Below are 26616 nucleotides of genomic sequence, written 5' to 3'. Positions count from 1 at the left end.
AAGCTACTTCACCAGATCCTACACCTGCAGTAACAGACGCCCCAGGTACATCACCAGATCCTACACCTGCTGTAACAGACGCCCCAGCTACTTCACCAGATCCTACACCTTCAGTAACAGACGCCCCAGCTACTTCAACAGATCCTACAGCTGCTGTAACAGACGCCCAAGCTACTTCACCAGATCCTACACCTGCAGTAACAGACGCCCCAGCTACATCACCAGATCCTACACCTGCTGTAACAGACGCCCCAGCTTCTTCACCAGATCCTACACCTTCAGTAACAGACGCCCCAGCTACTTCAACAGATCCTACAGCTGCTGTAACAGATGCCCACTCTACTTCACCAGATCCTACAGCTGCAGTAACAGACGCCCAAGCTACTTCACCAGATCCTACAGCTGCTGTAACAGACGCCCCAGCTACTTCACCAGATCATACAGCTGCAGTAACAGACAGCCCAGCTACATCACCAGATCCTACAGCTGCAGTAACAGACGCCCCAGCTACTTCACCAGATCCTACAGCTGCCGTAACAGACCCGCCAGCTACATCACCAGATCCTACACCTGCAGTAACAGACGCCAAAGCTACTTCAGCAGATCCTACACCTGCAGTAACAGACCCTCCAGCTACATCACCAGATCCTACACCTGCAGTAACAGACGCCCAAGCTACTTCAGCAGATCCTACACCTGCAGTAACAGACGCCCCAGCTACTTCACCAGATCCTACAGCTGCAGTAACAGACGCCCCAGCTACTTCACCAGATCCTACAGCTGCAGTAACAGACGCCCCAGCTACTTCACCAGATCCTACAGCTGCAGTAACGGACCCGTCATCTACTTCACCAGATCCTACAGCTGCAGTAACGGACGACCCATCGACTTCATCAGATCCCTCAGCTGCAGTAACAGATGACACAGTGACTTCATCAGATCCCACAGGTGCAGTAACAGACGCCCCAGCGACTTCATCAGATCCTACACCTGCAGTAACAGACGCGCCAGCTACTTCATCAGATCCTACAACAGGTGCCCAAGCTACTTCATCAGATTCAACACCTGCAGTAACAGAAGCCCAAGCTACTTCACCAGATCCTACAGCTGCAGTAACAGACGACCCAGCTACTTCACCAGATCCTACACCTGCAGTAACAGACGCGCCAGCTTCTTCACCAGATCCTACAGCTGCAGTAACAGACGCTCCAGCTACTTCACCAGATCCTACAGCTGCAGTAACAGACGCCCTAGCTACTTCATCAGATCCCACCCCTGCAGTAACAGACAGCCCAGTTACTTCATCAGATCCTACAACTGCAGTAACAGACGCCCCAGCTACTTCACCAGATCCTACAGCTGCAGTAACAGACGCCCCAGCTACTTCACCAGATCCTACACCTGCAGTAACCGACGCCCCAGCTACTTCACCAGATCCTACAGCTGCAGTAACAGAAGCCCCAGCTACTTCACCAGACGCTACAGCTGCAGTAACAGCCCCCTCATCTACTTCACCAGATCCTACAGCTGCAGTAACAGACGGCCCAGCTACTTCACCAGATCCTACAGCTGCAGTAACAGACGTCCCAGCTACATCACCAGATCCTTCACCTGCAGTAACAGACGCCCCAGCTTCTTCACCAGATCTTACACCTGCAGTAACAGACGCCCCAGCTACTTCACCAGATCCTACAGCTGCAGTAACAGAAGCCCCAGCTACTTCACCAGATCCTACAGTTGCAGTAACAGACGCCCCAGCTACTTCACCTGATCCTACAGCTGCAGTAACAGACGCCCAAGCTACTTCACCAGATCCTACAGCTGCAGTAACAGACGCCCAAGCTACTTCACCAGATCCTACAGCTGCAGTAACAGACGCCCCAGCTACTTCACCAGATCCTACAGCTGCAGTAACAGACGCCCCAGCTACTTCACCAGATCCTACAGCTGCAGTAACAGACGCCCCAGCTACTTCACCAGATCCTACAGCTGCAGTAACAGACGCCCCAGCTACTTCACCAGATCCTACAGCTGCAGTAACGGACCCGTCATCTACTTCACCAGATCCTACAGCTGCAGTAACGGACGACCCATCGACTTCATCAGATCCCACAGCTGCAGTAACAGATGACACAGTGACTTCATCAGATCCCACAGGTGCAGTAACAGACGCCCCAGCGACTTCATCAGATCCTACACCTGCAGTAACAGACGCGCCAGCTACTTCATCAGATCCTACAACAGGTGCCCCAGCTACTTCATCAGATCCTACACCTGCAGTAACAGAAGCCCCAGCAACTTCACCAGATCCTACAGCTGCAGTAACAGACGACCCAGCTACTTCACCAGATCCTACACCTGCAGTAACAGACGCGCCAGCTTCTTCATCAGATCCTACAGCTGCAGTAACAGACGCTCCAGCTACTTCACCAGATCCTACAGCTGCAGTAACAGACGCCCTAGCTACTTCACCAGATGCTACAGCTGCAGTAACAGACCCCTCATCTACTTCACCAGATCCTACAGCTGCAGTAACCAACGACCCAGCGACTTCGTCAGATCCCACAGTTCCAGTAACAGATGACACAGTGACTCCATCAGATCCTACTGCTGCAGTCACAGACGTCCCAGCGACTTCATCAGATCCTACACCTGCAGTAACAGTCGCCCCAGCTACTTCATCAGATCCTACAACAGGTGCCCCAGCTACTTCATCAGATCCTACACCTGCAGTAACAGACGCCCCAGCTACTTCATCGGATCCATCTAGTTCAGCAACAGGGGTTCCACCTACTTCAGCATCTCCGGGTAATGTGGCCAGTAGCCTGTACAAAAAGTATAATGTTATCTGTATCCAGTCCAAGTATTTACATAATGCTTCCAAGGCTTATATTATTTTTTCTTTTGTTTCCACTTTGAAGATCCCTGTCATTCAAATCCATGTGGTGTTGGAAGCACCTGTGAAGCCCGTGCCAACCACACATTTGTATGCAAGTGTCTTCCTGGTGATTTTTACAATAATATCACCCTGAGATGTGAAAATGGTAATTATTTGTTTGTCTACAACAGCTGTCAACTTCTTACAAGTCTTACCTAGTGTTAGTTAAGAATAGGTGATTCAAAACCATAAGCACCGTTTGAACTAAACAGAGCTCTCTTAAGGTGTTTTCACATCTTTGCTGTCAAGATTACACCAAAGATTTTTTCTCCCTTGTCATAAAATGTCCCATGGACTTGGATTTCTTTCTGCGTGAAAATAAACCAAACCAAGGGAAAAATCTCCAAGTTTACAAAAGTATTAACCAATTTGTACCAGAGTAAACATACTATAGATATGAAAATGCCCTTAACCAGTTCCCAGCACAAACAATAAGTAAGGTTAGTAAACTGTTAGCCTAGCTTAGTGACAAAATTATAAAATCTGACAAACAGCTAGTTCACTGATTAATTTTAAAATGGTCTACTTATTCCATGCAAAGTAGGAATGAAAGATTATGTTTTATTTCATCTTTTATTTGTCTGGGATTAATTTCGGGCAGGAGCAGTGACATCATGAACTATATTCTTGTTGCTTTGTATTTGCCAGGCAAGCAGAGAAGATTTTATGTTAGCTATCAGTTCCTGTCATAATGCTAAGTATCTGCTAGTTGTAGCGTCATATTTAACAGAGATACTGTATGACACTGGGATAAATCTTCCTCCTGTCAGCAAGTTAATGACAGGATAAAGTATCATTTTATTAGATTTTGAGTTTCTTCTGATGATGCTTTATTGCTTTCAGCCAAAGTTTTCCCTGGAAAACTTTCCCTGAGAAAACCATTTAATGAAAAAATGAAAGATACCACATCAAAGGAATTTAAAGAAACTGCAGATGAAATTGTTGCTGCGGTAAGTAATCAGTTAGTACTCTCTATCAATAAATGTGTCTTTATGGACATTTTTTGACATTTTTACAAGCTAAATTTAAGCTTAAGTTAAAAAATAATTATATCTTATTCATCTTGACCAAAACATATTTTCTTTTGAAAACACAGCTGGATCAAGTTTATAAAGGGAAGGACGGTTACTCTGGCTCTATAGTGCTGAAACTCTTGTAAGTCTCAGACTGACAACAGCTTTTACCTTACAATTTTTCAGCCTATTTCGAATCACTGTACACTAACATGGTGTTATCCTGAAAAAATAAAGGATGCAATCATCACTAAATGTGATTTCTGTCTTAACAGGCCAAGCACCAGTCGTATGTTGAGGGCACCCCCAGGGATCATTGCAGTACTACAGATCATCTTCAAAGCCAGTTCTGAAATCAAAGAAGATGACGTTATAAGGGAGTTAGAAAACAATCCTTGTGATGACTGTGTGCTGAGTGGGGCAACATTTGAGAGTAAGTTTATTACCTGTATTCTAGCACACTGTGTTTTTCCAGTAACTTCTATGTTTATATGTTTCTAAAACAAGACTCACACAAGATAAAGATTTGTTTTCAGAAAGAATATAATTCAATTCAATTCAATTCAATTCAATTTTATTTATATAGCGCCAAATCACAACAAAAGTCGCCTCAAGGCGCTTCATGATAAATTGACACTTAAATTGACAAGATGTGTTTCAGAATCCTTTATACTATATCTACGTTTCGGTCTGAATCGAACCGTTTCCACCAAAGCCCTTTATAAATAGTTTTGGATCTTTGCCAAATTCTTGCTCATGGTTGCTTCTATTCTGAACTTTGAACTGAAACTATAATTTAGATAAACTTTTATGAAGTCCTAATGATAATGGTATAACTAAACTGCAGACTGTACATTCCAAGCCACAGTTCACATCATGACATGTTAGTTACTGACTTATGTAACTGCTGAGGACATTTTGTATTCAGTCTTTAAGCTGTATGAGCTAAAGCTTTTTTCCACTCTCTCCTTTATTTAAAGCAACAGACCTGTGTGCTGAAAACCCTTGTGATGTAAAAACTTCAAATTGCACATCACAGGATGGAGCCTACAGCTGTACCTGTTTGGAAAAACATTTTCAAACAGACTTCAGTGACAGAATGTGCACTGGTAAGATATCTTGGTGAACAAGCAAACATCTCTCCGTGTGTGTGTCTTTCTTTGAATAGTTGTCTGTGAAGGTTCTCAGTCATCCAGGTCATCGTAGTCAAAGGAGCTTGCAAAGAAAAGCGTCTGGACTTCTTTAAGTTACTTGAAGACGTTTCACCTCTCATCTGTGAAGCTTCTTCAGTTCATTTGACCTTAGAACTGATGAAGCTTCTCGGATGAGAGGTGAAACGTCTTCAAGTAACTTAAAGAAGTCCAGACGCTTTTCTTTGCAAGCTCCTTTGACTCTTTAAATAGTTATTTATCTACTTCTTTAACTGTCTCATCATTTTCACAGCTTGTCCTAGTGGGTCTAGATTTGAAGATAATACATGTGTGCAGTAAGTGCTCCTCCTCCTGTATGTTCAGTATTGATGTAAGTTTGGGTAAATGAAATCCTAAAATAAACATTTTTTTGTCTTGTAGATGTTCGTTTGGTTATTCTGGTTTGGAATGCAGTGAAAGTGAGTATACTGTATGTTTTTAAAAGGGAAAACTGAAACATAATTTTTGGAAAAAAAAAAAAACCCTAACGAGTATTGACAACAAATACTAAAATTGATTTTCTACCAAAGGGAATTCAGTTAAGGACTTAAATTAGTTAAGGACTTAAATCTTTGTTGTGTTTTATTAGACTGGCAGCTCATTCTAGTAATTGTGGGCTCTGTTCTTGGGGGACTGCTGCTCATAGCCCTCATCCTTCTACCAATAGTCCCTACCATGTAAGTTTCCCACCAACCCATCCCCTCACTTTAAACATTAATTTATCCACATCTTTATTACAAATTTTAAATGTAAAAGTTTGCAAATTCCTGATGAACACTGTAATAGTAAACTGTAATGCTTTTTTACCATTTTGTTATCAGATCCTCAAAGAAAATCTCCAAAACCGGCAAAGATGGAGATATAGAAAACCCATACGTGAACCAGGATTCGTTCACATTTAAAGGGTTCATTACCCTGCCAATTTTTTCCAATGGTGCGCCCAAACTCCCACGAGCCACCAACTCCACCACCACCATCAGCATAACCAACCTGGAGATAACTTCAAACAGTCGACAAAGCCCTGTCTTTGTGGACAACAGCTCGGTGAGTATGTGTCATGTTTCAGCTGTGTGCAGGCAAGAGAAGGATCCAAACGCAAAACTCACCGAGACAAAAGTGAACTCAAAACACTGCTTTATTGCTGGCTTGGAAAGGAAACAAAGAACAAAACTAAACTGGGAAAACTACAAATAAATCATACATGAAACCACATGGCAACTCATACAGCTATGAGGGAGAGTACGACACTGACAAAGAGAAACACAGGGCTTAAATACACTGAGGGATAACGAGGAACTGAGACACAGAAGGAGAGCACAGCTGGGAGTAATCAGACTGGACAAGACAAGGGAAGCAAAACCAGAAACACTGACATGAGACCTTCAAAATAAAACAGGAAACACACTGACTGAACTCTAAACATGTAAACTTAACAGCAACTGGGGAGACAGAACATAGGAACCTGAAACATGGTACAGAAAGGCACAGTAGACACAACATGGAACACAGTGAAGCCATATTACAAGAACTAAGCCTAAAGGAAATAACAGAGGTGGGACCAAGTCATTGTTTTGCAAGTCTCAAGTAAGTCTCAAGTCTTTATCCTCAAGTCTCAAGTCAAGTCTCAAGTAATGTCAGGCAAGTCAGAGTCGAGTCTCAAGTCACTGGTGTAAAAGTCCGAGTCAAGTCACAAGTCTGAAACTTTGAATTTCAAGTCCTTTCGAGTCTTTAAAAAAAAAAAAAAAAAGAAAAAAAATGTTGCAGTTATGCTAAATGTAAATATTAGACCATGTAATTTTAAAATCTGTGTTTTTCTCAACACATGACAAAATAGTGAACTTAGAAAATATACACAAATTGTGAAATTGCACCTCTTTAAAATGCAGCTCAATTAAACTTAGCTCCAAGAATAATTTTCACCGACAGTTCTGAGATACGCTGCATGTTATTCTTGGATGCGGTTGTAGGACCAGCTTTAAAATCGCATGACAAAAATATCATACACATTAAAAAAAACTGTATCACTAGTGATGTGCGGATCGATCCTGAAATATCGATTCCTCCGATACCAATCATTTATGTTCTAGAATCGATTCTCACATTAAAATATCGATATTTTAGTAATTTAGAGTAAATTTGTAGTTTATCATTAACAGGAACACAGTGGAAAGAAACTATAACATTCGGATTGCCTACATTCAAAGGAACTACTTCCTCTTCCGCCTTTCATAGTCATGTGCGAAATACGGCTGTATAAATGTCTCGCAGCCCCTTGGCGTGCGCACTCACAACAATGGCTGAGCGTAATTGTGCGGATGTATTTTACCTCCACAAACAGCTGAGCCGTGGTTTGCAATAAATGTGGCAAAAAAAGTGAGGTGTTGTGGCCATACTTGCCAACCTTGAGACCTCAGAATTAGGGAGACATTCAAAAGGGCTGTTTGGGCGGATAAATATATTTTACAGGGTTTATTTATCGGATAAAATACGTTAAATGTCACCGTTATTATTGGCCGGCCCGGAAACAGCGGGGGTGTCCAAATTCAGAGGCTGCTTCCACCTGAGGACCGGCCTTCGCGGTCTAAAGAAAGCCGAGTAGTACGTCACGAGCTCCCTCGGTGGAGTGAAACTCTGCCGTCTGCTCCTTGCTGTCTAAAATATAACCGGGAACTGACGTAAACTCTTCTGTTTAATCAGTTTTCTGTTACTGGTGTCAAGCCAGCCTCCAATTCGAGACTTGCAGTCAAGCCAGCCTCCAGTTGATTTTACGTTCCCTGTGTTTTCAAAGTATTACGGGAATGGATGTGGAAACCAGATTTCAAAATAAAAGCCAACTTCGAGTGAATTAACAGATATGTTAAGAACATAATAACATATAATTTAGGCTTTTTTTTTTTTTTTAGAAACTCTAATGTTACATCTACATGACACAGCCTTGTACCCTAATTGTGCCCTGTCAAGGCCATCTTATTTTGGATTTCAAAGTAAAAGCCCTGTGAATCTTCATTTTTGAACTACTCTTTCAATGAATTCATAATGCTCTTAAAAGCAAAAGTCGTATTTCCAAATACTATTTGAACTTTGTATCAACACTTTCCAACCGCAGTCTTTTTCACAGTAATACCATATCAAATAAATTCTTTCTGATTTTGCTTTTCATAGTAATGGCCCTTTGAAATTGCCGATATTTGACTTAATCTCCTAACGATTCAAAATGCTCTAAAATGAAAAATTCTTGTTTCCACAGGGTAATTCCACTTTAGATCAACAGTATACAACCCCGCAGTGATACCATATCAATATCAAGTCATTCTGATTTTGCTTTCAAAAATAAAAGCCCTTTCAAATTGTCCATAATTGACCTAACTTTCAGTGATTTCAAAATGCTCTAAAATGGAAAATTCCTGTTTCCACAGGGTAATTCCACTTTAGATCAACAGTATACAACCTCACAGTGATACCATATCAATATCAAGTCATTCTGATTTTGCTTTCAAAAATAAAAGCCTTTTCAAATTGTCCATAATTGACCTAACTTTCAGTGATTTCAAAATGCTCTTAAATAGAATTTTGCTGTTTCCACAGGGTAATTCCACTTTAGATCAACAGTATACAACCTCACAGTGATACCATATCAATATCAAGTCATTCTGATTTTGCTTTCAAAAATAAAAGCCTTTTCAAATTGTCCATAATTGACCTAACTTTCAGTGATTTCAAAATGCTCTAAAATGAAAAATTCTTGTTTCCACAGGGTAATTCCACCTTAGATCAACAGTATACAACCCCACAGTGACACCATATCAATATCAAGTCATTCTGATTATGCCTTCCAAATTAAAAGCCTTTTCAAATTGTCCATAATTGACCTAACTTTCAGTGATTTCAAAATGCTGTAAAATGGAAAATTCCTGTTTCCACAGGGTAATTCCACTCCAGATCAACAGTATACAACCCCACGGTGATACCATATCAATATCAAGTCATTCTGATTTTGCTTTCAAAAATAAAAGCCCTTTCAAATTGTCCACAATTGACCTAACTTTCAGTGATTTCAAAATGCTCTAAAATGGAAAATTCCTGTTTCCACAGGATAATTCCACCTTAGATCAACAGTATACAACCCCACAGTGACACCATATCAATATCAAGTCATTCTGATTATGCCTTCCAAAATAAAAGACTTTTCAAATTGTCCATAATTGACCTAACTTTCAGTGATTTCAAAATGCTCTTAAATAGAATTTTGCTGTTTCCACAGGGTAATTCCACTTTAGATCAACAGTATACAACCTCACAGTGATACCATATCAATATCAAGTCATTCTGATTTTGCTTTCAAAAATAAAAGCCTTTTCAAATTGTCCATAATTGACCTAACTTTCAGTGATTTCAAAATGCTCTAAAATGAAAAATTCTTGTTTCCACAGGGTAATTCCACTTTAGATCAACAGTATACAACCTCACAGTGATCCCATATCAATATCAAGTCATTCTGATTTTGCTTTCAAAAATTAAAGCCTTTTCAAATTGTCCATAATTGACCTACCTTTCAGTGATTTCAAAATGCTCTAAAATGGAAAATTCCTGTTTCCACAGGGTAATTCCACTTTAGATCAACAGTATACAACCTCACGATGTTACCATATCAATATCAAGACATTCTGATTTTGCTTTCAAAAATAAAAGCCCTTTCAAATTGTCCATAATTGACCTAACTTTCAGTGATTTCAAAATGCTCTAAAATGAAAAATTCTTGTTTCCACAGGGTAATTCCACCTTAGATCAACAGTATACAACCCCACAGTGACACCATATCAATATCAAGTCATTCTGATTATGCCTTCCAAATTAAAAGCCTTTTCAAATTGTCCATAATTGACCTAACTTTCAGTGATTTCAAAATGCTCTTAAATAGAATTTTGCTGTTTCCACAGGGTAATTCCACTTTAGATCAACAGTATACAACCTCACAGTGATACCATATCAATATCAAGTCATTCTGATTTTGCTTTCAAAAATAAAAGCCTTTTCAAATTGTCCATAATTGACCTAACTTTCAGTGATTTCAAAATGCTCTAAAATGAAAAATTCTTGTTTCCACAGGGTAATTCCACCTTAGATCAACAGTATACAACCCCACAGTGACACCATATCAATATCAAGTCATTCTGATTATGCCTTCCAAATTAAAAGCCTTTTCAAATTGTCCATAATTGACCTAACTTTCAGTGATTTCAAAATGCTGTAAAATGGAAAATTCCTGTTTCCACAGGGTAATTCCACTCCAGATCAACAGTATACAACCCCACGGTGATACCATATCAATATCAAGTCATTCTGATTTTGCTTTCAAAAATAAAAGCCCTTTCAAATTGTCCACAATTGACCTAACTTTCAGTGATTTCAAAATGCTCTAAAATGGAAAATTCCTGTTTCCACAGGATAATTCCACCTTAGATCAACAGTATACAACCCCACAGTGACACCATATCAATATCAAGTCATTCTGATTATGCCTTCCAAAATAAAAGACTTTTCAAATTGTCCATAATTGACCTAACTTTCAGTGATTTCAAAATGCTCTTAAATAGAATTTTGCTGTTTCCACAGGGTAATTCCACTTTAGATCAACAGTATACAACCTCACAGTGATACCATATCAATATCAAGTCATTCTGATTTTGCTTTCAAAAATAAAAGCCTTTTCAAATTGTCCATAATTGACCTAACTTTCAGTGATTTCAAAATGCTCTAAAATGAAAAATTCTTGTTTCCACAGGGTAATTCCACTTTAGATCAACAGTATACAACCTCACAGTGATCCCATATCAATATCAAGTCATTCTGATTTTGCTTTCAAAAATTAAAGCCTTTTCAAATTGTCCATAATTCACCTACCTTTCAGTGATTTCAAAATGCTCTAAAATGGAAAATTCCTGTTTCCACAGGGTAATTCCACTTTAGATCAACAGTATACAACCTCACGATGTTACCATATCAATATCAAGACATTCTGATTTTGCTTTCAAAAATAAAAGCCCTTTCAAATTGTCCATAATTGACCTAACTTTCAGTGATTTCAAAATGCTCTAAAATGAAAAATTCTTGTTTCCACAGGGTAATTCCACCTTAGATCAACAGTATACAACCCCACAGTGACACCATATCAATATCAAGTCATTCTGATTATGCCTTCCAAATTAAAAGCCTTTTCAAATTGTCCATAATTGACCTAACTTTCAGTGATTTCAAAATGCTGTAAAATGGAAAATTCCTGTTTCCACAGGATAATTCCACCTTAGATCAACAGTATACAACCCCACAGTGACACCATATCAATATCAAGTCATTCTGATTATGCCTTCCAAAATAAAAGACTTTTCAAATTGTCCATAATTGACCTAACTTTCAGTGATTTCAAAATGCTCTTAAATAGAATTTTGCTGTTTCCACAGGGTAATTCCACTTTAGATCAACAGTATACAACCTCACAGTGATACCATATCAATATCAAGTCATTCTGATTTTGCTTTTCATAGTAATGGCCCTTTGAAATTGCCGATATTTGACTTAATCTTCTAACGATTCAAAATGCTCTAAAATGAAAAATTCTTGTTTCCACAGGGTAGTTCCACTTTAGATCAACAGTATACAACCTCACAGTGATACCATATCAATATCAAGTCATTCTGATTTTGCTTTCAAAAATTAAAGCCTTTTCAAATTGTCCATAATTGACCTACCTTTCAGTGATTTCAAAATGCTCTAAAATGGAAAATTCCTGTTTCCACAGGGTAATTCCACTTTAGATCAACAGTATACAACCCCACAGTGATACCATATCAATATCAAGTCATTCTGATTTTGTTTTCAAAAATAAAAGCCCTTTCAAATTGTCCACAATTGACCTAACTTTCAGTGATTTCAAAATGCTCTAAAATGAAAAATTCTTGTTTCCACAGGGTAATTCCACTTTAGATCAACAGTATACAACCTCGCAGTGATACCATATCAATATCAAGTCATTCTGATTTTGCTTTCAAAAATTAAAGCCTTTTCAAATTGTCCATAATTGACCTACCTTTCAGTGATTTCAAAATGCTCTAAAATGGAAAATTCCTGTTTCCACAGGGTAATTCCACTTTAGATCAACAGTATACAACCTCACGATGTTACCATATCAATATCAAGACATTCTGATTTTGCTTTCAAAAATAAAAGCCCTTTCAAATTGTCCATAATTGACCTAACTTTCAGTGATTTCAAAATGCTCTAAAATGAAAAATTCTTGTTTCCACAGGGTAATTCCACTTTAGATCAACAGTATACAACCCCACAGTGATACCATATCAATATCAAGTCATTCTGATTTTGTTTTCAAAAATAAAAGCCCTTTCAAATTGTCCACAATTGACCTACCTTTCAGTGATTTCAAAATGCTCTAAAATGGAAAATTCCTGTTTCCACAGGATAATTCCACTCTGTATTTACAGTATACAACCCCACAGTGACACCATATCAATATCAAGTCATTCTGATTATGCCTTCCAAAATAAAAGACTTTTCAAATTGTCCATAATTGACCTAACTTTCAGTGATTTCAAAATGCTCTTAAATAGAATTTTGCTGTTTCCACAGGGTAATTCCACTTTAGATCAACAGTATACAACCTCACAGTGATACCATATCAATATCAAGTCATTCTGATTATGCCTTCCAAAATAAAAGACTTTTCAAATTGCCAAGATACGACCTACTCTTTTAAAGATTTCAAAATGCTCTAAAAGTGAAAATTGCTGTTTCCACAGGATAATTTCACTTTAGGTCAACAGTATACAACCTCACGATGTTACCATATCAATATCAAGTCATTCTGATTATGCCTTCCAAAATAATGGCCTGTTGAAAATGCCCATAATTTACCTAACTTTCAGTGATTTCGGAATGCTCTAAAAAGGAAATTTTCTGTTTCCACAGAATAATTTCACTTTAAATCAACAGTATACAACCTCACGATGTTACCATGTCAATTTCAAGTCAGTCTGATTTTGCTTTTCAAAATAAAAGCTTTTTCAATTTGCCCATATATGACTTACTCTTGGAGCGAATTCAAAATGCTCTAAGATGGAAAATTGCTGTTTCCACAGCATAATTCCACTTTAGATCAATAGTATCCAACCCCACAGTGATACCATATCAATATCAAATCAGTCTGATGTTGCCTTCCAAAATAAAAGACTTTTCAAATTGCCGATATACGACCTACTCTTTTAAAGAATTCAGAACGCTCTAAAAATGAAACTTGCTCTTTCCACAGGATGAATCCATGTTAGATCAAAAGTGTACATCCACACCATGGTACTACTTCAATTTCAAGTCATTCTGATTTTGCCTTCCAAAATAATGGCCTGTTGAAAATGCCAATAACTTACCTAACTTTCAGTGATTTCGGAATGCTCTGAAAAGGAAATTTTCTGTTTCCACAGAATAATTTCACTTTAAATCAACAGTATACAACCCCACAGAGATACGATGTTAAGATCAAGTCACTCTGATTTTGCCTTCCAAAATAAAAGTATTTTCAAATTGCCCATAGACGACCTACTCGTTTAACGATTTCAAAATGCTCTTAAATTGAAAGATGCTGTTTCCACAGGATAATTCCACTTTAGATCAACAGTATCCAACCCGACAGTAAAACCATGTAAATTTCATGTTGGTCTGATTTCGCCTTTCAAATTAATGGCCCGTCGAATTTGTCCATATGTGATATACTCTTTCAATTATTTCAGAATGTTTTAAAAATGAAAATTGCTGTTTCAACACATATTGGGTTTTCATTTTGAAAAGCAAAATCAGACTCAATTGATTATGACAGAATTGAATCATAAAGATGATGTAAAAGGAAGCTGAAATTGCCACTAGGTTGTAATTGATAGTACGTTTATATTTTAAGTCTGTGGAAAGATGTCATTCTAAATAAAGAAATTACAAAACAGCTTGCAAACCAACCATGACATCTTTCCACAGACTTAAAATATAAACGTACTATCAATTACAACCTAGTGGCAATTTCAGCTTCCTTTTACATCATCTTTATGATTCAATTCTGTCATAATCAATTGAGTCTGATTTTGCTTTTCAAAATGAAAACCCAATATGTGTTGAAACAGCAATTTTCATTTTTAAAACATTCTGAAATAATTGAAAGAGTATATCACATATGGACAAATTCGACGGGCCATTAATTTGAAAGGCGAAATCAGACCAACATGAAATTTACATGGTTTTACTGTCGGGTTGGATACTGTTGATCTAAAGTGGAATTATCCTGTGGAAACAGCATCTTTCAATTTAAGAGCATTTTGAAATCGTTAAACGAGTAGGTCGTCTACGGGCAATTTGAAAATACTTTTATTTTGGAAGGCAAAATCAGAGTGACTTGATCTTAACATCGTATCTCTGTGGGGTTGTATACTGTTGATTTAAAGTGAAATTATTCTGTGGAAACAGAAAATTTCCTTTTTAGAGCATTCCGAAATCACTGAAAGTTAGGTAAATTATGGGCATTTTCAACAGGCCATTATTTTGGAAGGCATAATCAGAATTACTTGAAATTGATATGGTAACATCGTGAGGTTGTATACTGTTGACCTAAAGTGAAATTATCCTGTGGAAACAGCAATTTTCACTTTTAGAGCATTTTGAAATCTTTAAAAGAGTAGGTCGTATCTTGGCAATTTGAAAAGTCTTTTATTTTGGAAGGCATAATCAGAATGACTTGATATTGATATGGTATCACTGTGGGGCTGTATACTGTTGATCTAAGGTGGAATTACCCAGTGGAAACAAGAATTTTCCATTTTAGAGCATTTTGAAATTGTTCCAGGATCAAGTCAGATATGGGCATTTTGAAAATGCTTTTATTTTTGAAAGCAAAATCAGATTGACTTGATATTGATATGGTATCACTGTGGGGCTGTATACTGTAAATACAGAGTGGAATTATCCTGTGGAAACAGGAATTTTCCATTTTAGAGCATTTTGAAATCACTGAAAGTTAGGTCAATTGTGGACAATTTGAAAGGGCTTTTATTTTTGAAAACAAAATCAGAATGACTTGATATTGATATGGTATCACTGTGGGGTTGTATACTGTTGATCTAAAGTGGAATTACCCTGTGGAAACAAGAATTTTTCATTTTAGAGCATTTTGAAATCACTGAAAGTTAGGTCAATTATGGACAATTTGAAAGGGCTTTTATTTTTGAAAGCAAAATCAGAATGTCTTGATATTGATATGGTAACATCGTGAGGTTGTATACTGTTGATCTAAAGTGGAATTACCCTGTGGAAACAGGAATTTTCCATTTTAGAGCATTTTGAAATCACTGAAAGGTAGGTCAATTATGGACAATTTGAAAAGGCTTTAATTTTTGAAAGCAAAATCAGAATGACTTGATATTGATATGGTATCACTGTGAGGTTGTATACTGTTGATCTAAAGTGGAATTACCCTGTGGAAACAAGAATTTTTAATTTTAGAGCATTTTGAAATCACTGAAAGTTAGGTCAATTGTGGACAATTTGAAAGGGCTTTTATTTTTGAAAACAAAATCAGAATGACTTGATATTGATATGGTATCACTGTGGGGTTGTATACTGTTGATCTAAAGTGGAATTACCCTGTGGAAACAAGAATTTTTCATTTTAGAGCATTTTGAAATCACTGAAAGTTAGGTCAATTATGGACAATTTGAAAGGGCTTTTATTTTTGAAAGCAAAATCAGAATGTCTTGATATTGATATGGTAACATCGTGAGGTTGTATACTGTTGATCTAAAGTGGAATTACCCTGTGGAAACAGGAATTTTCCATTTTAGAGCATTTTGAAATCACTGAAAGGTAGGTCAATTATGGACAATTTGAAAAGGCTTTAATTTTTGAAAACAAAATCAGAATGACTTGATATTGATATGGTATCACTGTGAGGTTGTATACTGTTGATCTAAAGTGGAATTACCCTGTGGAAACAAGAATTTTTCATTTTAGAGCATTTTGAAATCACTGAAAGTTAGGTCAATTATGGACAATTTGAAAGGGCTTTTATTTTTGAAAGCAAAATCAGAATGTCTTGATATTGATATGGTAACATCGTGAGGTTGTATACTGTTGATCTAAAGTGGAATTACCCTGTGGAAACAGGAATTTTCCATTTTAGAGCATTTTGAAATCACTGAAAGGTAGGTCAATTATGGACAATTTGAAAAGGCTTTAATTTTTGAAAGCAAAATCAGAATGACTTGATATTGATATGGTATCACTGTGAGGTTGTATACTGTTGATCTAAAGTGGAATTACCCTGTGGAAACAAGAATTTTTCATTTTAGAGCATTTTGAATCGTTAGAAGATTAAGTCAAATATCGGCAATTTCAAAGGGCCATTACTATGAAAAGCAAAATCAGAATGACTTGATATTGATATGGTATCACTGTGAGGTTGTATACTGTTGATCTAAAGTGGAATTACCCTGTGGAAACAGCAAAATTCTATTTAAGAGCATTTTGAAATCACTGAAAGTTAGGTCAATTATGGACAATTTGAAAAGTCTTTTATTTTGGAAGGCATAATCAGAATGACTTGATATTGATATGGTGTCACTGTGGGGTTGTATACTGTTGATCTAAGGTGGAATTACCCTGTGGAAAGAAGAATTTTTCATTTTAGAGCATTTTGAAATCACTGAAAGTTAGGTCAATTATGGACAATTTGAAAAGGCTTTTATTTTTGAAAGCAAAATCAGAATGACTTGATATTGATATGGTATCACTGTGAGGTTGTATACTGTTGATCTAAAGTGGAATTACCCTGTGGAAACAGCAAAATTCTATTTAAGAGCATTTTGAAATCACTGAAAGTTAGGTCAATTATGGACAATTTGAAAGGGCTTTTATTTTTGAAAGCAAAATCAGAATGTCTTGATATTGATATGGTAACATCGTGAGGTTGTATACTGTTGATCTAAAGTGGAATTACCCTGTGGAAACAAGAATTTTTCATTTTAGAGCATTTTGAATCGTTAGAAGATTAAGTCAAATATCGGCAATTTCAAAGGGCCATTACTATGAAAAGCAAAATCAGAATGACTTGATATTGATATGGTATCACTGTGAGGTTGTATACTGTTGATCTAAAGTGGAATTACCCTGTGGAAACAGCAAAATTCTATTTAAGAGCATTTTGAAATCACTGAAAGGTAGGTCAATTATGGACAATTTGAAAAGTCTTTTATTTTGGAAGGCATAATCAGAATGACTTGATATTGATATGGTGTCACTGTGGGGTTGTATACTGTAAATACAGAGTGGAATTATCCTGTGGAAACAGGAATTTTCCATTTTAGAGCATTTTGAAATCACTGAAAGTTAGGTCAATTGTGGACAATTTGAAAGGGCTTTTATTTTTGAAAGCAAAATCAGAATGACTTGATATTGATATGGTATCACCGTGGCGTTGTATACTGTTGATCTGGAGTGGAATTACCCTGTGGAAACAGGAATTTTCCATTTTACAGCATTTTGAAATCACTGAAAGTTAGGTCAATTATGGACAATTTGAAAAGGCTTTTATTTTGGAAGGCATAATCAGAATGACTTGATATTGATATGGTGTCACTGTGGGGTTGTATACTGTTGATCTAAGGTGGAATTACCCTGTGGAAACAAGAATTTTTCATTTTAGAGCATTTTGAATCGTTAGAAGATTAAGTCAAATATCGGCAATTTCAAAGGGCCATTACTATGAAAAGCAAAATCAGAATGACTTGATATTGATATGGTATCACTGTGAGGTTGTATACTGTTGATCTAAAGTGGAATTACCCTGTGGAAACAGCAAAATTCTATTTAAGAGCATTTTGAAATCACTGAAAGTTAGGTCAATTATGGACAATTTGAAAAGGCTTTTATTTTTGAAAGCAAAATCAGAATGACTTGATATTGATATGGTATCACCGTGGGGTTGTATACTGTTGATCTAAAGTGGAATTACCCTGTGGAAACAGGAATTTTCCATTTTAGAGCATTTTGAAATCACTGAAAGGTAGGTCAACTATGGACAATTTGAAAAGTCTTTTATTTTGGAAGGCATAATCAGAATGACTTGATATTGATATGGTGTCACTGTGGGGTTGTATACTGTTGATCTAAGGTGGAATTACCCTGTGGAAACAGGAATTTTTCATTTTAGAGCATTTTGAAATCACTGAAAGTTAGGTCAATTATGGACAATTTGAAAGGGCTTTTATTTTTGAAAGCAAAATCAGAATGTCTTGATATTGATATGGTAACATCGTGAGGTTGTATACTGTTGATCTAAAGTGGAATTACCCTGTGGAAACAGGAATTTTCCATTTTAGAGCATTTTGAAATCACTGAAAGGTAGGTCAATTATGGACAATTTGAAAAGGCTTTTATTTTTGAAAACAAAATCAGAATGACTTGATATTGATATGGTATCACTGCGGGGTTGTATACTGTTGATCTAAAGTGGAATTACCCTGTGGAAACAAGAATTTTTCATTTTAGAGCATTTTGAATCGTTAGGAGATTAAGTCAAATATCGGCAATTTCAAAGGGCCATTACTATGAAAAGCAAAATCAGAAAGAATTTATTTGATATGGTATTACTGTGAAAAAGACTGCGGTTGGAAAGTGTTGATACAAAGTTCAAATAGTATTTGGAAATACGACTTTTGCTTTTAAGAGCATTATGAATTCATTGAAAGAGTAGTTCAAAAATGAAGATTCACAGGGCTTTTACTTTGAAATCCAAAATAAGATGGCCTTGATAGTGACAGGGCACAATTAGGGTACAAGGCTGTGTCATGTAGATGTAACATTAGAGTTTCTAAAAAAAAAAAAAAAAGCCTAAATTATATGTTATTATGTTCTTAACATATCTGTTAATTCACTCGAAGTTGGCTTTTATTTTGAAATCCGGTTTCCACATCCATTCCCGTAATACTTTGAATACACAGGGAACGTAAAATCAACTGGAGGCTGGCTTGACTGCAAGTCTCGAATTGGAGGCTGGCTTGACACAAGTTTTCTGTTTGACGTTTATTCAGCTGTGTGAAAACCCCGGAGGAACCCTCCCGAGGGAATAATAAAGTTTAATTTAATTTAATCTAATCTAATAACTTTAATCTCAGCCAAACCGATTTACTCACGAACAAATAAAACACTGAAAAAGCCAAACAAGAACATTTTTAAGTTATCAAAGTGACTTGTACATCATGTTTAACCCGAGTGGTGAAAGACCGCGGGGGTTTGAAGACGATGTGTCGGTCGGCTCAGATATTTGAAGTTTACACAGCTACATTCTCACCTGAAAATATGTTAAAAGTTTTTTTGCGACCCAGAAAGAGAAATAAGAGTAATATTAAAACTAAGACGCTGCCGTCATTGTTGGAAACTGGAATTGGCTGGGCCGCGCTATGAATTCTGCGATATGGTTTTTCAACTTTGTTGTCCGGGTGGAAAATCTGGAGAAAGGTGGGATTCTCCCGGAAAAATCGGGAGGGTTGGCATGTATGGTTGTGGCAACATCACTAACCTTGTCAAACACCTCAGAGTAAATCATATCACAAAATATGACGAGCGTATGTTGAGGCGAACTGAAGAGGAGGAGAGGGACAGGTGCTGCTAGGGTGAGAGTCTCTCACGGAGTCCTTTAGTCCTCCAGGCAGGCAAGGTGTTCAAATAGCACACAACTTTAGTTTTTTTATTTCTATATGATGAACTCTGCATTATTAAGTGATAAGAAGAAGGTATTCTGATGTCCTGTAATCATTATGACGCTATAATTTGAGATACAATAAATAAAATCCGTTTTGTACAAAGTATCGGTATCGGATCAGTATTACCACCCTGAATATTACTTGGTATCGGATCGGAAAGGAAATCAGTGGTATCGCACATCACTATGTATCACCAACGTAGCCTGGACAACATTTGCTAGTTAGATGAAGTCAGCTATCTCATCTTAGCATATTTATATGCATATTTATAATCATACGGTTCTTGGAGTGAGTGCATACACTCATGAAGTTTAGTAACTTCCGGTCACTGCAACAAGCCCAGGTACAGTTTACCGACGGATGGGTGCAGGACCTTGAAATGCACCGTGTAGAACGAAAGACCATCGTACGTATCATAAGTTTACCAGTCTCACAAATCGTCGTCATAAATACACATTCGTTAACCGTTTATTAATATAACCTTTGAGCTCAACGGTAATTAATTAGTAGTGGAAATAATTTCTGGTAGCATCACAGAAATGTAGCAGTGACAATAATACTGTATGCTGTAATGTACTGGGCAATTAGTGATACAAAAAACCTGTTTTATCCTGTGAATAAAAGTATGTGTTTTTGTCAATGTACCATAATAACAGAAGCAAAACGCAATATTGTGTCAGGATAATTTACTATTTATGCACAATAAATAAAGGAGCATAGCGCGACAATTTCTGTTCAGCGCCAGACTTGCTTGTAACCTATATCACCAATTATGTTAAGAAAAATGACGCATTAACTACAACAGCAGACTGACCTTTGTGTAAATGCTTGGAGCAGACTAACCTGTGAGCTGGAGTGTTCTAGGACGTTATATTTGATCTTTGAATGGCTGCAATCCAGTCGCCTCTTTGTTACTTCGGAAACATGGCTCGAACAATTTCTCTTCAACGATGTAATCCGATAACAACCGATCTCTTTACTCGTCGGCTTCCCGTGGCTGTCATGCGACCGGCTATTGCAGTTAATAATACAACAGCTTCTTGACATTTTTGTGTTTCTTTTTATCGCTGTGTGACTGATTTTAATTGAAAGCCTGCGTGCGCTAGTACCGCTTGCCACGAGTTCCCAGAATCCTTTGCGGTTCTACCCGTGAATGACGTCACATTTTCAATCTCCATATAATATGCATGTTAAATTTTATATTTGGGGTAAAATATCAAGTCTTTTCAAGTAAACCGGTTCAAGTCCAATTCAAGTCCCAAGTCATTGGTGTAAAAGTCCAAGTCAAGTCACAAGTCTTAGAACATTTTTTCAAGTCAAGTCTAAAGTCATAAAATTAATGACTCGAGTCTGACTCGAGTCCAAGTCATGTGACTCGAGTCCACACCTCTGGGAAATAATAACTATAAAGATCAAAACAGCACAACCCACATGAACATAATGAACTCGCAGGGAAGGAGTAAAACTAAACGCGATGAACACAGGAACACAAGATCTCTTCAAAATAAAACAAGAAACATAAGTCGCAGACATCACAACCTGAACTTGACAACGTAAGACACAGACATGAAACACATGAAGGGCAAGGGAGACTTAACAGGGGTGGAAGACACAAGGGGAATCTAATAACAAACTATAACAACCTAGGCATGATAAAAAATGAACTAGAAAACCTGAAGGGCTTAAACATAAACCATAAACTAAAACTCAAAACGCTGGGTCAAAAGACCCAGGATTGTGACAGTATGTCTCTGTGTGTCCATAGAGATGTAGGCTTCGATTTGCATTTCTCCCTGATTTTATGAAGCTTTTCATTTTTATGTCGTTTGTTGTTCATTTCACTGTGAAAGTAATTGTATTGTTTTCCCTCTGCAGGAGTTATATAGTGACCAAAATAACACAAACTCCCAGGCTCAACGTCAGAACAACCTCTACGCTGTGAAACGACCCCAGATCAAACTACACGCTCAGAGCCAAGGCTACGATAACCCTTACTACCAGTACGACAGTGAAAGCGACTTCAGTTAGTAAAAACTCACACAGAGTTGACCATACAATGGCAATGACTTGTTTTTTTTTTTGTGTTTTTTTGGAATTGTATTCCAGTTACTGCACACAACGAAACTTAATGAGCGATCTGGCTTTTCACCATTTTTTACAGGAATTGTTTTCTGTGCATAAACTGTTCTTGATTATATCACATGGAATTTAAAAAAGTATTCATTGTTTTTCCTTTGTTGTTTGTTTTTTTTATTTCCTGAAAAATGGCTTATGAATTATTTATTGGACATGAACCAGAAACCTGGACATCCATGTTAAACTGATGAGGAGCTTCTTGATGTTGCTTTCTTTTCCCATTAATGCTTCACTTGTTCACTTGACTATGTTTGATTTTTGTAATTAGTCACAGCTTGATATTTACCTAGTTTTTGTATTTGTTTAGGGCTCGTTCTAAGCGAGCAAAGACACAGCAATTTGTGGCTCCAAGAGATTCCATATCACTTAAAACAATTAATAAAAACACTATTCCATTTATATTATTAAGTCACAGTCCAACTTATTGGATTTTAGAGTCACCTATATATTTTATTATAATTTGTAAAAAACAAAAAGGCTAAGTACTTGTTGACTCTTTAATGCTTCAAACAGTTTGATAAGTATCTATTTGTTTTATTTCTGGCCTTCCTTACTGAAACATTGTGTTATTCAACATGATATTATTATTTGAATGTCTTTGATCACTTTCATTTTGCATCACTTTTTTGTCACTTGTATATTTATTATAGTATGATATTTATTTAATGGTTAATTCATGTTTATACTATATAGTAGTTAAATACACAAAACCCCACTTTGAAATAAAGAGCTTTTAAATACTCATATTCTTTGTCAGACTCTTCCTGAGTTGAAATAATTGAGAAGATGCATTAGGCTGTTGTTCTTGTTTTTAAAATTATGGCTGTTACATGAACGATTACATAATTTTTAACCCTAATTTATTTAACTTAGATAAGATAAGATAAGATAAGATAACTCTTTATTGTCATTGCACAGTCATACATAGTACAGTAGTACAATGAAATTGGAAAAACTGTCCTACGTCGGCACTACATATAACACAACACGACACAATATGACACATCACAACGTAACAAACAACACAACACAGTATATTAACTTAGTATAAAAAAGAAGAATAAGTGTATGTGTATTGCACACTGTTATTATTGCACATTAATTATTATTGCACCTTGTTATAAATATAAATATTATTGTTATCGTTTTAAACATTGTTACCTCCCCCTAAAAAGTCCAGGGAGGTATCCAGTCAGGTCAGCTATTTACATTGATCAGGGCTATTGCCCTGTTGTAAAAGCTGTCCTTGAGTCTATTTGTTCGGGACCTCAGCAGTGGAGACGCTGTTGGGCCTTCTTTAAGACCGCAGAGGTGTTAGAGCTCCATTGGAGGTCTGTGTCTATGTGCACACCCAGAAACTTGAAACTGGAGACCCTTTCCACGCACTCCCCGTTGATGCTGACAGGCTGCAGCTCGGACTTCCTCCTTCTGAAGTCAACTACCAGTTCTTTTGTTTTGGTGGTATTGAGGTCCAGGTTGTTGTCTGCACACCAATCTGACAGCCTCTGAACTTCAGCTCTGTACGCCGTCTCATCTCCCCCTGAGATGAGCCCCACCACAGTGGTATCATCTGCAAACTTGATGACTGTGTTGTCTGGGTGGGAACTAACACAGTCATGTGTGTACAGAGTGTACAGTAGGGGACTCAGTACACAGCCTTGTGGAGAGCCGGTGTTGAGGCTGAGGGCTGAGGAAAGATGAGGCCCCACTCTAACTCTCTGTACACGGTCTGAGAGGAAGTCTCTGATCCAGCGGCAGGTGGTGGAAGGAAGTCCAATTTCCAGCAGTTTATCTATTAGTCTGTCCGGGAGTATCGTATTGAAAGCAGAGCTAAAGTCAACAAAGAGCAGCCTGGCGTAACGGCCCTGCACTTCCAGGTGAGAGATGGTGGTGTGGAGCGTTGTAGCAATGGCATCTTCAGTTGATCTGTTAGCTCTGTATGCAAACTGGAGCGGGTCGAGTGTGGGTGGCAGGCAGGACATGATGTGACGTCGGACCAGTTTCTCAAAGCACTTCATTATAACAGGTGTTAGAGCAACTGGTCGGTAGTCGTTGAGGCTGCTAATGTTAGTACGCTTTGGCAGTGGGACAATTGTGGCTGACTTTAGGCACGGCGGGATGCAGGACTGGGACAGTGAAGTGTTGAAGATCTTAGTGAAGACCCCAGCCAGCTGGTCTGCACACTCTTTTAGGACCTTTGCGGTTACCCCATCTGGTCCGGTGGCCTTCCTGGGGTTCACTGCCCTCAGTGTGCGCCTCACCTCATATTCCTGCACTATGAGGCTTGGGCTGCTGCTGTCCGATGTTTTTGCTGCTGCTGCCTCTGGTCCCTTCACCTCAAAGCGTGCAAAGAAGTGGTTCAGCTCCTCTGCAAGCTCCGCGTTACCCTCAGTCAACGTGGTATTGCCAGGTTTGTAGTTGGTTAAGTGCTGAACTCCCTGCCATACCTGTCGTGAGTTGTTGGTGGTGAAGTGGTCTTCGATCCTTCTCTTGTACGCTGCCTTGGCCTCTCTGATGCCTCTTTTCAACTGAGATCTGGCTGCACTGTACTGCATACCATCACCGGATCTAAAAGCGGCGTCACGTTGCTTCAGCAGGACCTGGACCTCTTTAGTCATCCAGGGTTTCTGGTTGGAATACACCCGGAGACGTTTGTCCACAGTGACACTGTTGACACAGAAGTTAATATATGAGAGCACTGATGTTGTGTGCTCTTCAAGGTCCTGATGTTCGAACACGCTCCAGTCCGTGTTTTCAAAACAGTTCTGCAGCTGATGTGATGCACCTTCTGGCCAGGTTTTCACAGTTTTTGTGACTGGGGGGGCTCTTCTCCTAATGGGAGTGTATGCAGGGATCAACAGCATGGACATGTGGTCTGACAAACCTAGATGTGGTAGAGGGGTTGCTCTGTAGCCTTTTTGGATGTTGCTGTAGGCTTTATCCAATGTGTTTTTCCCCCTCGTTGCACATTTAATATGCTGTTCAAATCTGGGGAATACTGACCTTAAATCAGCATGGTTGAAGTCCCCAGCTATAATGTGCACTGCGTTTGGATGGGAGTTCTGCTGGTTGCTTATTGTCTTGTGCAGCTCCTCCATGGCAGAGTTAGCATTAGCATCGGGTGGTACATACACGGCCGTTACCATGACAACAGTAAACTCGCGAGGTATGTAGACGGGTCTGCACTTCACAGTCAAGTATTCCAAATCCGGGGAACAGTGGCTGTCTACAGTCTTTGTGTTTTTGCACCAGCTGTCATTGGTGTAGATGCATAAACCCCCTCCTTTGATCTTACCGGAGTGGCCGTTCCTGTCGTGACGGTGAACCATGCGGCCTGCTAGCTCAATAGCCGAGTCCGGAATTGATGGCTGCAGCCAAGTCTCTGTGAGTAATATTATGCTGCTGTCCCGTACACACTTATTGACTGCAATTTGTAATCTCAGTTCGTCGATTTTGTTGGTTATGGACCTGACGTTGGAGAGGAAAATACTCGGAAGCGGTGGCTTAAATGGCTGTTTCTTTAGCCGAGCTAGTGGACCCGCCCTGCAGCCACGCTTTTGCCTCCTTTGTTTACGTTTCCTCTTTGTCTTGCCGCTGGGAAGAACCAACCACGGAGACCCTGGAGCTCTTATTATCCATAATATTCATCCATCTCTGTTATGAGATTGATTTTTATTTGTAGTACAGAAAAGTTTTGCTGACAAACATTTGTGAAGCTGGCATGCAGTAGAGTAATGTCGTGCTTGGCACATTTTGCTCCTACCCAGGTTACTGTCATAAAGAAGGGAGAAACTGTTCGGCACACACTGCTGAATTTCTTCAAACTCTACCATTGTATATTACTTTTTGACCAATGTTTTCTTCTTGGTTTTATATCAGTAGAAATTAAAGATTTATGCAAAAAGAATTCCACTGTAGGTCTTGCTAGAATTTAGTACAGAAAACCAGTGACTACATGCACAGCAGATGTACCAATGAGAAAAAATGTTATATAACAGTACACACAATATATAGAGTATTTCTAAATAAAGTTTAGAAAATTAACAAAAGTTTAAATGGAAAAGGAATTGGCAGAAATAGCACTGAACACTGAATAAAAATCGAATTTAAAATAAAGCAGTTTCTTAATTCAGAGTAAAAAAAATTTATTTTCAAAATAATTTTAAAAATGTAAATAATAAAAATAAGTTTCAGAAGAATGAAACCCATTCTGGCTGCCAGAGAGGAGTAAGATAAAGATAAAGTATTATTATTATTATTATTATTATTATTATTATTATTATTATTATTATTATTTGTAAAAAATAAAACAATTATAATAGCAAAAGAATCTTAGCTGCTTATTTAGCAAGCACCAAACAACACCCTTTTCCAGTTGTCCTGCTGTTACTTTCAGCTTTTATATGTACTAGTAATACTGACTAGAGATTATAAACAGTCATTTAAGTGTACTCTTTTCATTTGATGAATTATACACAACGTTTTCAAAGAACGATAAATCTTTTATTGTTTCTGGAAATTGTACAGTTAGATTT

General features: G+C 37.8%; 1 protein-coding gene across 1 annotated transcript; it reads left to right on the top strand.

The window, feature by feature from the left end:
- The first annotated feature begins 1962 nt into the window (after positions 1 to 1962).
- Positions 1963 to 22750, top strand: LOC147323334 (mucin-13-like). The gene is made up of 11 exons (XM_086303638.1): positions 1963 to 2808; positions 2922 to 3044; positions 3782 to 3888; positions 4035 to 4093; positions 4227 to 4384; positions 4932 to 5060; positions 5395 to 5437; positions 5523 to 5560; positions 5731 to 5818; positions 5963 to 6185; positions 21821 to 22750. Exons 3-11 carry the CDS (start codon positions 3832 to 3834, stop codon positions 21971 to 21973), a joined length of 948 nt encoding a protein of 315 aa, XP_086159764.1. The 5' UTR covers positions 1963 to 2808; positions 2922 to 3044; positions 3782 to 3831; the 3' UTR covers positions 21974 to 22750.
- The last annotated feature ends 3866 nt before the right edge of the window (positions 22751 to 26616 follow it).

The sequence above is a fragment of the Aulonocara sp. 'chitande type north' Nkhata Bay genome, linkage group LG8 (assembly GCF_057382095.1).
Source record: "Aulonocara sp. 'chitande type north' Nkhata Bay isolate Kocher_YH1m ecotype deep benthic linkage group LG8, A_spYH_male_GT1.1, whole genome shotgun sequence".
Taxonomy (NCBI): domain Eukaryota; kingdom Metazoa; phylum Chordata; class Actinopteri; order Cichliformes; family Cichlidae; genus Aulonocara; species Aulonocara sp. 'chitande type north' Nkhata Bay.
Note: the sequence above shows the minus strand (reverse complement) of the source record. Positions and strands in the feature narration are given on the sequence as shown.

What these genes read in the sequence shown, in the direction of transcription:
- LOC147323334 (XM_086303638.1), top strand. Translation starts at nt 3,832, where the DNA reads ATGAAAGATACCACATCAAAGGAATTTAAAGAAACTGCAGATGAAATT. An exon ending in GAGTGGGGCAACATTTGAGA is followed by an intron (nt 4,385 to 4,931) that starts GTAAGTTTATTA and finishes CTTTATTTAAAG; the next exon opens with CAACAGACCTGTGTGCTGAA. An exon ending in TCTTTGTGGACAACAGCTCG is followed by an intron (nt 6,186 to 21,820) that starts GTGAGTATGTGT and finishes TTCCCTCTGCAG; the next exon opens with GAGTTATATAGTGACCAAAA.